General features: G+C 40.1%; 1 protein-coding gene across 2 annotated transcripts in view; it reads right to left on the bottom strand.

Annotated features, from left to right (window-relative positions):
- The window catches only part of spock2 (SPARC (osteonectin), cwcv and kazal like domains proteoglycan 2), a 31,739-nt gene extending 20,653 nt beyond the window's left edge, over nt 1–11,086 (bottom strand). For both annotated transcript variants that reach the window (XM_044371929.1, XM_044371930.1), the window contains exon 1: nt 10,772–11,086. In XM_044371929.1, the coding sequence (XP_044227864.1) occupies nt 10,772–10,960 (189 nt within the window). In that variant the 5' untranslated portion in view covers nt 10,961–11,086. The remainder of the gene's footprint in view (nt 1–10,771) is intronic.
- Nucleotides 11,087–13,083: the final 1,997 nt, after the last annotated feature.

Below are 13,083 nucleotides of genomic sequence, written 5' to 3'. Positions count from 1 at the left end.
AATTCATACACTGACTGAATAAAGACCTTTCTCACTAATTTTCTAGTGCTGAACCTGAAAACATGTCTCGATAAACCCCAAAATTCATAACAGTGTATGAACATTAAATTAGACACATTTTTGATCGGAGTTCAGCAGTTAGAAGGGGATCCCAGGGGAGACAGTACAGATGTAAAGCTTTTTCAGCATATTGCTGTGTCTGAAATAATAAACATGAGTCATTTCAAGATATTTACAACCCCCCACCCCACTCCCACCCCCCCCTCCTTAGTGATGACTTACTCATCACCGTAAACATTTACTGTACTGGAAAGCGTGCGCCAAACAGCTCCCCAGGAGGCGATAAATCCCGACACAACACATGAAATAAGCAGCTCTTGTGAAAGCTGGGACCTTCTTCTTTGACTCTCACAGTTTTATCTCACAGAGGTAAATATTTTCATCACTGGCAAGGACTCCGCTCGAGCATTGAAATCTACCAAACTGCACTAATGTGGCTCTGCTCATCCTCTACTCACTGCTGCGCCAAGCTCATTTCCCTCTCCTCAGTGACAGCAAAATCACTTCCAGTAAACTGGCTTGTGTCTGTGAGAGCGAGAGTCTGGATTTTAAGTCAACACTCACAGCTGAGCTATATGAATGATTGTCGGTTGTGTAGTTTAACCTTGTTGGGCCTGATGGAGTCAAACATTGGCAGGGTAAGACCTCAAAGAGTTTACGACTTGACCATTAATCCGACGCCTCCCATGCCTCCTTTATTGATGCTTCAGCTCCTGCATTATTTAGCAGCCTTTCTCTATTTGTGTTTCTGCCAGGACCGATGAGGAAAGTGTCCTGCTGCGCTGACGGCACTGGAAATCAATGATTTCATAAAAAAGAAAGAGGCTGCAGAAAATGTATTCAGGGGTAAAATAAATTCTCCTGAGTGTAAATGTAAGTGAGCATGAAGCGCAGAGCGCAGTGACAAGTTTGGCACACAGCAGAGAGGTTACATCACCCGAAAAATATGACTCATAAACCCAAATTCCGATGAGAAGACTGCCTCTCTTTACACCAAAGTGATTAGAGGAAGCAGGCTGAGAGTTGAAAATGTTCAGCTGTATCCAGAAACTCTGTGATCTACCTGATAACATCAGAAAGATCTCCTCTTGTTAAACAGAGCGGGGAAGCTTTCCCATCGCATCGAACATGGCAGACTGTTCACCCTGCTGCCGAGCTCCACAATACTGATTGACAGATCGCAATCCCTCATATCTGTGGGATGAGGATCACGACCCGTTGAGCCTGTCCCCTGTTAAATTGGGCTCAACTCAGGAGGAACGGCGCTGTGTCGCACTGATCTCTGAGAAAGTGTATGTTTTTGTACAGGTGTGAAAGACAGTGATTATACTTATTGAGTGGGTTGAAAAAAGAAGAACAAACAGGAAATTGGTTTAAATGAACCTTTGAGTGTGTGTGTGTGTGTGTGTGTATCCATCTGACAGGATGTGCTTGTGAGTGACAGGTGTTTCTGGGTAAATGTCAGCTGTCAGATGCACTCTGAGTTCACTGCGGTAATCCTGAGGGGGTTGCTCATCATGACAGCGGAGCGCATCACCACCTCATCACCGAAAAAGGACACTGTGATAACACTCTCATGTGGAGTGGCGCGCAGGCTCGTGTGGCGGATAGAGGTTTATACTTGACCTTTTCTCGCAATCACTGTTAATATATGCGTTCAGTGGATTCATAGAACCCATGCAGAACAGCATAGAGCGCCGTACTCTATATATCAAAAAACGGCAGGAGTCACAACATTCAAAAAATAATCAATTTCAGCCCCAAATCTCCGACTTTGATTTATGCCTGTGTAACTTTTTTATCAGTGAGGTGAAAAAGCCTCAAAGTAAATACAAAAGGAGCCAGTTTCAACCTCTTATGTTAAACTGATCAAGAAATGTAATTTCTGTGTCTGTCCTTGATTAAAAAAAAAACCAACCTAATAGTTCATTGGCACAGGTTTGATCTAAGAAAGGCAGTTGATTGTGTAGTTCCCTTGAATTTTCCCACAAGGGTTCAGCATGCTAGGCACCTGCACTGCAGACTGAGTGCCACTCTACACTCAAGGTCCTGCTTACTGTAATCTCCCTCCAGACCTTGTTGAGGACTGGGCTACATGCCCACCTCTTGTGCTGCTGAAGTCCCTTTCTCATCCTCTTCCCAGTCGACTCTGTCAACAGCGAAAGGTCCTTAAGCAAACGCAAGAACGCCCCTCAAAGACAAGAGTCACTAAGACATGAGGATTCAAAGAGGCTGACCGTGAACAATGGAGAGCAAAAATCAGCTGATCAGCAAGCAGCAAAACATCCTAATTTTAGCTTAAAATTGTAAAAAAAAAATAGACTTTGAGTGATATCAGTATTCAAAAAGTGCAATAAACATCTCTTTTTTGAAATAATGCTTCTTATTTTACATCAGTGATAATCTTGAGGAAGCACAGTACTGAAATTAACTCTGCTGGATAATGTTGTAGCACAAAATAAAACCCCAAATATGATGAAATAAAACTGAAAAATGAAAAATGAACTTGCCCCAAGGTTGTCTTCAGCAGCAATGCTACATAAAGCATCGCATCACTTCCTCCCACCTCAAGATTCACATAAAGACTTGCTGTTCACAGCCTCTGAGCTTTGGTTTACAGATCACATGAGACGCGCCTGAAATGAAACAAAACCCCTCAACAATATTCTCATCCTATATGTCCTCTTATCTCTGCGCACACTGGGCTGCAGGGCACGAGAAGCAAGCCCGCTGATGCCTGTTTTTCTGCATGCGCACGGAGCTCTGAGCTCTTGCAGAGCGGAGGCAGAGCATGAAACGCTGAAGGGGTCTGGTTTGCTTCTCTTACAGGACCGAGTCAAGAGCGAGGCTTATGTAAGAGAGAGCTGAGAGGACTGGATGAACAGAAGGTAACGTGGGGGTTAGCAGGAAACATAAGAACCAGATTGAATGGATCCGAATTTGGGGTTTGTGACCCCATATGGCTCACAAGGTGACTCAGAGGTGATGCACAGGATAATATTATCTATCCAGGCCTCTAATTTTAACTTTTGATAAATTGTATTAATCTTTTAGTGTTTTCTCTCCATTTTCAGCATATTGAACAGTTCCCTTTACATCCTGTGGGTTTAAATGTGGAATTTTTAATATGATATATATATATATATATATATATATATATATATATATATATATATATATATATATATATATATATATATATATATATATACATACACATACATATATATATATATATATATATATATATATATATATATATGTATATATATATTATATTTCCATTAATTTAATTTCTTTCTGATTGTTCTGTATTGATTTCTCTTTTTTGTGATTATGTTTTATCTGCAGAGGCTCTGATATATTTCAACAATTGCAAACTCCATTTCTCATTTGTACTTGAATGTAAAAGCACAGGTGCGCTTTTTTTGATGTTATTGTAACTTTGGGGTTTGTTGAACATTTGCCCTGATGAAAGCCTTGTTGGCTTCATTGTTACAGAGCGTTCAATTCGTTAATAATACTTAAGTTCAAATGGAGATGGGAAAAACAGGTTTAATGTACTATGCTCCCAACAAACGGACTGAGTTACAAAAAGTTTTGAAATTAAAATTGGTTTTGAACATTTTTTAAACATTATACTCAAGAATTTTGAAAGCTTTATTAATCCTGTGCATGCATCTCTCTTGAAAAAGAATCTTTGATCTCAATAAGAAGACGTGTTTAGCTTTAAATAGATAAAAGTTAGAATGGCAGAAAATCCCTTATTTGCATTTGAAAAGCATATGTTAGTTGAAAGATAAATTATAACTTTATATTACTTTTGTTTTTTAGAAGAATTATTAACTGTGCTTTTTTTCCCCGTAGTCTTGATTACATTAATAAAAACACATTTTGGACCCTACAGTGGGAAAGTTCAGCCACAGTGACTGGTTTTTCTGAAAGTCTGATTTAGGATTAATAATGTGCATTTTTCTAATGCTTTAGTTTGCAGATAGATTTCAATATTAATCTGAAAACATACTTTGAGAGATTAATAGACAAATAGTCGGTATTACAGGTTCAAACGAGCAACCTCTCTCATACTCAAGGGACAAAAATAATAATGTACTGCGCTGTCTGCATTGAATTGTGTGACACTGCTGGAGATATTGTTCATTATAATAATAAATCCCCTTTTTCATTTGAAGCAATGATTGTAGTCAGAAATACTGTGACAGCAAAGGGTGGATAAAAGGTCAAATACAAAGCCTGGCTGAAAATTGCACTCAATTATGTAACCGCAGAATTGCTTTTTCCATTTAATTGAATACAAAGTCAAAGGTAAAGGACAAAAGAATTGACTGGTTTCACTGAATTTGACAGAAAATTTGATACGGTTGAATTTGTTTTGCCCTCGTAGTTTTGCAATATGCACAGCACACACACACACACACACACACACACACACACACACACACTCTCTCTCACACACACACACACACACACATACTCACACACACACACACACACTAGCACAGATACAGCTATAAAAATCACACTTAGTCCACAAAGTCTCTATGCACTCATGCCAGCCCTGTACTCACTGTCTATAAATAAAATCCGCCCTTGTACCTTTCAGGGCCCTGCAGGGAATAAGGAAACAGTCTGCAACTCACAGGAGAAACTGGTACAAAACAGCGAGAACCTTCACACTTCACTGAAAACACGGAGCCCGAGTGAAAAAAAGACTTGTAGAACAATGGAAAATCAATGAAGCTGCCTTGGTAGGGACTACAAGAAGGCTAAGAATAAGCCAATAATTTGAGACAGGGGAGCCTAAAACAATGTAATTGAATAAGAGAGTCACAATCAGATCTGCAGCAAAAGTGGACTGAAATCTGGACAGACTGGCTGCCATTTCTAGTGCCTAACGTCATCAGGCTTACTCACATCTAAAGCTGCAAAAAAAATCCTTAAAAATAGATTCACATGTTTGTTTTTGTATCTTGCTTCAAATAACTGCAGTTTCAAATGAGCTACGAAGGCCTTTAAATATTCTATATTGCAGACAAAAGTCTAATCTGGTCAAAATCACACACTTTTACTTAGATTTTCTAAATTTAGGGTATGTTCAGTGAAGTTTTGTATGCAATTCTTGGCATTTAATATATGAAATTCTTCAACAGTAGTCCTGTCATGTCTTGACTTCATGCTGATCAACTTCTCAGCGACCAGCTCCTCTCTATAAAAGCATCTCAGCTCCAGAGAGTATGAGTTTCTGTATGTGTGCGTGTATCTGCCTATATTTTTCCGATTTTGATTACTGCGAACACTTTCTCAACAAGCCTACTCTCAGGTGCGAAAACATCCAGATTGGGGCTGTTATTTCCAACCACTTCAAAGCCCGCGTCGCCGACCTCACACTGTCTGTGACTCAGTCTGGCTCGAGCCTAAAGGTACTAACACTTGTGTGGCATTTAGGGACAGCTGCTGACACTTGGAGTTATTGTTAGTTTTAACAGTAAAAAAGGTGTTATTTATTAAACCAAACTGACAGAATCTCAAAAGCCACGTACAATCTTTATTACTGTTGATAAGTTGACTATTTAAGTTTTGTGACTACAGGAGGACACTGGAAGTATCCCAAAAAGAGCTCATTACAGGCAAACTCCTGGATGTCAGTTCTCTGCAGCACATGACCTATTTGGCATACCGACTCCCAGGTGCAGCCAAAACAGAAGCAGGTCACGCCGAGAAGTCATGCATGTGAGATGCTGAGATGCAACTACTGGCAGGGGGATTTCTGGCATCTGTGAGGAAGAATGTTGTACAAAAGGATGCTTTCAAATATCTTTTGCAGCTGTTAGTCACACCTGTACGGACAGCGCCGGATGATGATGCATCAATTCAATTTAGTGTGCGACTGTATTGGGTGTAGAAATTTGATATTTATCATCCTCCTTCACTTCTGGAAAATCCTCTCCCTGTCTCTCTGCGGCACCTGTGCCCTTCAGCTGTGGCTATTGTACTGCAGTGGGAAGCAGCTGTAGCCGTGCAAGCGGAGCATGATGAAAGGCTGTTTCCTTTTTTTTTTTTCTTCTTCTACTCAATTACAGCCCACCTAGGCCTCTGGTAGCCAGCCAAGACACCCCACAGCGCACCAGTAGGCCATCCAAACCCTGAATAACCGAGCCATTTCTCCCAAAAACTGTCGGAGCTGATCGAGACGCGCTCCATCTGCATCGCCAACAGAGCTGTGGACTTTTGCAGCCTCTCAGAGAATCTGGATAAGGAACGCTTGCCAGAACAAAGCATGACTAGATAGAATAATGGATTTCTGATAAGCTGTTATCATCACTCATAACATTAATGCATCAGTAGCAGCCTATTCTAACATCAGAGGGCTGTGGCTTTATGCACAGACTGTCTGCACGATAAGAAAGCCAGACTGAGCGTAGGGCCAGTGATAATAATTTACCGTTCGTCTGGAGAGTCTTTAATGGAGTATTTGGCTCCAGTGTTACAGATGCCATTATCCACAATTATGTTTCATATGCTTTGGTGAAATAATAAAAAGAAGCACTGAGGGGTGTAACCGCAATCACGAAACATTAAAATTCTGTTGGACTGAAGCCAGTTTAAGAGCAAGAGAGGTCAAAATCATAGAGGAGAATATGAGTAGCAAAAGTAAACCTGCTGTCAAAATGGTGCAAAAGAACATAACATCACCTCGTAAGGAGGATTGCCAGGAACTGCCCCAAGTGTTCCCATCACTCTGCATATTTAATCTGGTGTTGATGAGGGATCTGATGTTTTTGTGTTGGCACAGAGTGTTTTCTGTTCATTAAAAATGAAGTGAATGAATAACAGGTGCGGGCACAATTGGTACTGGGTGGTCCAGAGTTGCGTGACTGTACAGGCGTGTGGTTTGTACCAGGCACAGACAGTGCAGCATGGGATGGGAGAAAGTAGATAAAATGAGAAAATTAAATTTAAAAAGAAAAAAAATCATAGACACAGTGCCTTTCATGTCATGTTCATACTGGCATGCATAATGGATGCCAGCAATAAACATCCTCATGCTGGCTAAACTTGCATTACATGTCCCAATCATCATCCATTTTTAGGCACATATCCGAGTTCATCTTAAATCAACAGGAACAAAACATCAGACCAATTTCATGGCTCGGTGAATTCATGGACAGTATCATTTTAACAAGGTAAGTTGAGCAAAAAAATGGACTTTACTGTTGATTTGGCTTTAGTAGACACACCAAATTGGATCTGCTGTGCATAGAATGCAGTAGTCTGCAGTCATTTAATTTCATACTGAAATCAAGACAGACAAAGCCTAAATTGGTGAGATGATCCCAGTTGATGTCTAATTGTCCCTGAAATTGAGTCTCTGAATTTCTGTCATATTTGGGATCTGGAAGAATAATACATAACACAGACCATCACATGTCCATATGTGCTTAATATTGTAAAGATATACTTTAATATCATATCTGCAATGTCTTTCTAGTTACTGTATTTCTCCATCTTTTAACCATCCATTAGAGCTATCTAATTCTATTTTGAACTCCATATTTAAAGTTCATTATTAATAAGATGTCCCAGTTGTGATGATTAATTAACACTTATGTCCAAAATGTTCTAAATCAGAGCAAAATATATGAATGAATAAATCCATATTGTGTCAATTTTAACTAAAAGTGACTAATTTATTAGAATATATCATAACTATGGAGCAGAACTCTCAAAGCCTTTGGGTTATAATAACAACTCTGCCTTCAGTTACCATTGCTGCCTTCCCTGTTTTCTTTTTTTTTTTCCTACCCTGGATTTGGTGCATTAGTGGAATGAAATGTTGAGTGCACCTGTCAGATTAAAGGATTGAAGGTATCCCATTCTATTATTTGTTGACTGTAACTGTTAAATCTAATCTCCTTGTCTTCCTGTGAAATAGATTGAATTGAAGTGGTGGAAGCTATTTTTATTAGAAGTGAAAGAGCCTCTTATCCCAATTCTGCTTTTACATTTTGCAAGAGAATAAATATAAAATATTTACAGTATCATTCTGCAGCCTATGTATTGTGTGCGTGTGTTTATGTGTTTGTGTGTGTGTGTGTGTGTGTGTGTGTGTGTGTGTGTGTGTGTGTTTGTGTACATGCAAAAGGGAGAATGAAAGAGCTCCTCTTTCATGTTGTGCAGCTTTGATTATTGCTTTCCAGTGTTGGATTAATATTCAACATTCTGCTCTCGGAGGACTGTGTGAGTCAACATCAATTTGTGTAATCTGAGTACCTATAACTGTGTCGTTGGCAGTGCTTTACACATCAACCAAATAATTCCCAGAGACTCAACCATTGTGCTCATTTTCCAGTTCGGATTGTTTTCCTAGCTCAAAGGCCAACATGATGTAACATTAATTAAAGGTTGATTATAAAGAATATTATAGAGTATTCAGAAGCTCTCATTAAGAATCATCAAAAAATAATTGTTGGTTGCAAAAAGGGTGTTGAGTTTGAATGATAGGGGGAAAAAATGCTAATATAGGATGTTTCCACTTATTCTTGCAGCCTGAAGCAGGACTGGTGAGAGGATAGAGTCATCAAACTCCCTGAGAAACATGCTCCATTTCAACACCATAACACAGAGACTGCTGTTGCTACGGCAGCAAGCTGAAATCAAAGTGGTTTCTATTGGCGATTCCCTCAGGAGGTTCAGTGGTTCGCTTCTCTGATGTTTCTCCTGTCATCATCATCATCACCAGAGACACCACCATTGATGCCCTTTAACACGCTTGCAAATACATGCTCGTGTGAAGCTTACACACACACACAAACACACGCACGTGCACGCACACAGCCCTGCAGTCACACTTGCACAAGTATAGACACGATCTTGCATGCATATGCACACCCACACACACACACACACACACACACACAAAGACAATCACCTCTGGGAATAATGATCATGAAAGAGATACAGAGTGGAACTGTAGGGGGTTGTATGCGTTTCGCAGCAGCTTTGATGTTAAATCGAGTGAAAAAGGGAAAGCAGAGCAAGTGACATCTTTATACTTGATGGCAAACCCTTAAGCAATGTTGAGAAGATGATCCCACTCTACCTCAGCTGTTTATATCTCAGGATGCTCCACATACTCCAGGTGTGGGAAGCAGGGGTATTGCACAACCAATTGTCATGTGCTGATTTCAAAGTGAAGTTTCTGCTCTAATGAACATTTTGGACCAAAAGCTTAAATATAGAGCAGCATCCAGTGAGTTATAATCCTGCAATAATTCTGACTTAATCTTTCCATGCCCACAATTTCATTACTTCCCTAAGTACAGCTCCAGAGGACATACTCTTTAAGTAATCACAGTCAAACTAATCCCCCCCAACCCCACACCCCACGGCCTGGAGGGTGGCTGCCAATTTTCACACGCATTCACCTTTTCCTCGGGGACATCCATGACCCTCGATCTAAGGAGGCGTGTGAATGTTGATCAACAATGACACCACAGCTTCTCTGGGGAGGTTATTATGTAGAGAGGATCACCATCTCCTGTTGAGAAGGTCTGGAATTTCTTCTTCTCATATGGATGAAGCTGAAGCCAACGCTCACATTTCAAATCCAATAACGATATCTATCACATGCAGTGGTAACCACCCCGGATCAATTAAAACCCAATTAACAGGATTCATATGGAACCTAATCTTGCTGCACTATTGTCCAAATCCTATTGGGATCATTAGTAATCATTTCACAGCGCTGAAAGCAAAACTACATCCATACATTCGCAGACACAGCAATACATCACCACGCATACCCTGCAGGCTTTAATCAATCCCTGCAACCCAGTTCAGTCTGTTCAGTAGGTGAATATGCACATCAATCAATCTCCGCCCCTCTGCTCTAATTGCTTAATTCTCTTGTTTGTGAGATCTCCCGGGACACAATCCTGAGGTAACCCATATTAGAGGCAGGGTGATGGAATAGGTCTATACTGCTCCTGCTGTGCAAAGGAGACTAAAACATTAATTGCTTAATTAACAAAGGGCCTATACACTAAAAATAGGGAGAGTATAGTAGCCTTTACGCAGCTTGTATTTGCAACCGTGGCTTTAATGTGACCTGACATGGGAAAGCTTGTCCCCTCTCATTTGACCTCTCCGATTAAATATCACCGTGGACACCCTGAATTTTGAGGAAGAAGTTAGAAAAGTAAAATGTCCAGTTGGTGTTTAACATTTGCCATTCTCCCAAACTATACATCTCACATAATATACCATATACTTTGAGTAATCCTTCAAAAACAAAATCAGGCTAAAAATGTAGGGTACATGCAGATGGCATTCATGATAAATAAGGCATGTTGTGAACACTGTAAACACAATCCTTCCTTATTATATCTTCTTATGACATTATGCCTCATGTAAATCATGAATATATGTTTTGACCACACAAAAACAGACCCGCACGGCGATTATGTTCGGATATTTTCTCATTTTGAAACATACAATCTAAAGTGTGTGCGGTTTTTTTTCCCCCGTGTGAGTTGTGTATCAACAACAGCGCCAACTTTGTGTGTATCCTAAGGCTAAGAAAGTGTGTGCTAACTATTATTATTACTGTTTCTAAATGGCAGTGAGTGTTTCCCCAATCAGCGCATCTTCTACCGCATTACCGCGCATCTCTCAGTCAACGCCGCGGACTTACGTCTCTGAAGCGATTCCAGTGCTTGATCTTGCGGCTGTACTGTGAAATGGTGGACAGCCACTGTTCGTCTTCCATGAAATTCCCCCTGTTTTCCGCCTCTTTGACGCTCTTCACGTCGGTCTGGAAGGTAGAGCCCACGAGCATCGCCAGCGGGACGAGAAGGCACACAATATCCGTAATTTCCACCATGGTAGCGGACAAAAACACCTGACGCGCACCGGCTGTCCTCTTCTGGAGAGAAGGAGGAGGAGGAGGAGGATGCTGAGACTGGAATGAAAACTATCAACTGATTAGCCTATAGGATGCTCCTTCTGCTGCTGGCAGAAAGAGAGAGAGAGAGAGAGAGCGAGCGAGAGAGAGAGAGGGAGAGAGAGAGAGAGAGAGAGAGAGAGAGAGAGAGAGAGAGAGCCTGAGCCTATTAGAGGATGTGGTCAATCCTGGTGCACACTACTGTATGTTCCTATAAATACTTGACAGACTTATTTACATTTTTATGTTGAAATCGATGTTTACAAGCTGCACTTCCCTATGTCACGTGACTCCCTGCATTCCCTGATTCCAGCTTCTCAAATATGAATACTTTCTGGTTGATTTAGTCTTATAGTAAACTGAATATCTTTGGGTTTGGACTGTGTGGACAAAAGAAGACATTTGGGGCCATCCTTGGGCTTTGGGAAACAGTGATTGACATTTCTCACAATTTTTTTTGACATTTTATGGACCAAACGACTGAACGAATGATTGAGTCGACAGATGAATCGATGATGCGCTACTTGCATGTGCACACAAGATGTAACTGTATGCAAAATGTATAAATATATCTATAAATGTTCCATTTCACTGTGTGGATTAGAATAATTTCATATTAACCAGAGTGCAAAAAAAATCTGAAAAACTGCTTTCAAGATGCATTGTGAAGTTAAATGTGAATATAATATTTGTTCATTTATCAACCCTCAATCCATTTATCATTAGTCTGGTGACAAGTTACTAATTTTAGGGTTTGTAATAATATTTACAGCATAAATGAAGCAGCAGAATATCTTGCCTTTTTACTTGAAAAAAGCTCCTGCACTGAGTCTGGACATCATAAATTTGTCCACCATAGATATTTTTTGTACCAAACACAAAACAATATTTTGGGTTTACGTTTTTATCATAATGTAACAAACTTACATCAGCATTACTTTGGCATTGCTGACATATAGATGCATTCCCTAACACTGTACATTTTATGTATTGCTTTATTGTTCATCACGTACATTTATTCATCTTTATGCACTTTTGCTTCTGTTTGCATTCTGTGGTTAGATGGTAAACTGCATTTTGTCGTACAATGACAATAAGGTCTTTTTTCATTTCACATTAACGGTGGCTCCCTTTTGTCCCATTTTAATATCCCAGCAAACCAGCACGCAAAACACCAGGAACGTGGAACTGGAACACCGACATGCAATGCTGCCATAATTAATGTCATTAATTATATCCAGATATCGCACGTGCCTGCTGTGTAAAAAGTCCTACCACTGACTTAAATCAACACCTCTCTGACACAGTCTGAACATTTAATGACACACAAATTATTTAGTATTAGCTGCAGGGCTATTATATGGAATTATGATGAGCTTGTGGTCTGGAATTAAGTATATTGATCATTGATTAGACTACACAGGTGTTTCAACAATGAAACATACCTGGGAAAAAAATGGATAGTAATATTTCGTAAAGCTGGAAAAGTGTAAAAGTGAAGTCTGTGCTGCAGCTCTGAAAGCTGGATTGATTAATAGACAACACAACAAGGAGGTTTGTGTCGATTAGTACACTGTTGCTCTCTGCTCCTCTGTGTTCTGATGTCCTACAGATAATGTCCATGTTTTCTGATGTATTACTGGGAAGCAGAGCATTTACATTGTGCCATCCTATCTGACTGTATCTTTCTCCTGCTGCGGCCTCAGCCAGTCCCCAGAGACACACGCTGAATGACAGCTTGTAATTGAAATGCTGGATTAACTGATGCCTTCTTTATTTCATCCTGAAAAGAGTGTTTTTGAGGCCCTTTTAATAAAGGCAGGCACGAGACACAGCGTCGTCTAATCTCTCGGCTGAATGCAATCAAGTTCATGAGGAAAGACAAAGAGGGGGGAAGTTGTTTAAATTGAACACACATACACACACATACACACACAAGCAGCATCATGCAGATATTGGGATGTGATAAAATGAGCGTCTGAAAGCAACACAGCATATCTTTATCCAGACACAATGCATGTATGCTCATTTTCCACAACACAAACTAGTCTCAGATGGGTAAA

This window comes from Thunnus albacares, chromosome 14, assembly GCF_914725855.1.
Source record: "Thunnus albacares chromosome 14, fThuAlb1.1, whole genome shotgun sequence".
Taxonomy (NCBI): Eukaryota; Metazoa; Chordata; class Actinopteri; order Scombriformes; family Scombridae; genus Thunnus; species Thunnus albacares.
This window is presented reverse-complemented; position numbering and strand designations above follow the sequence as displayed.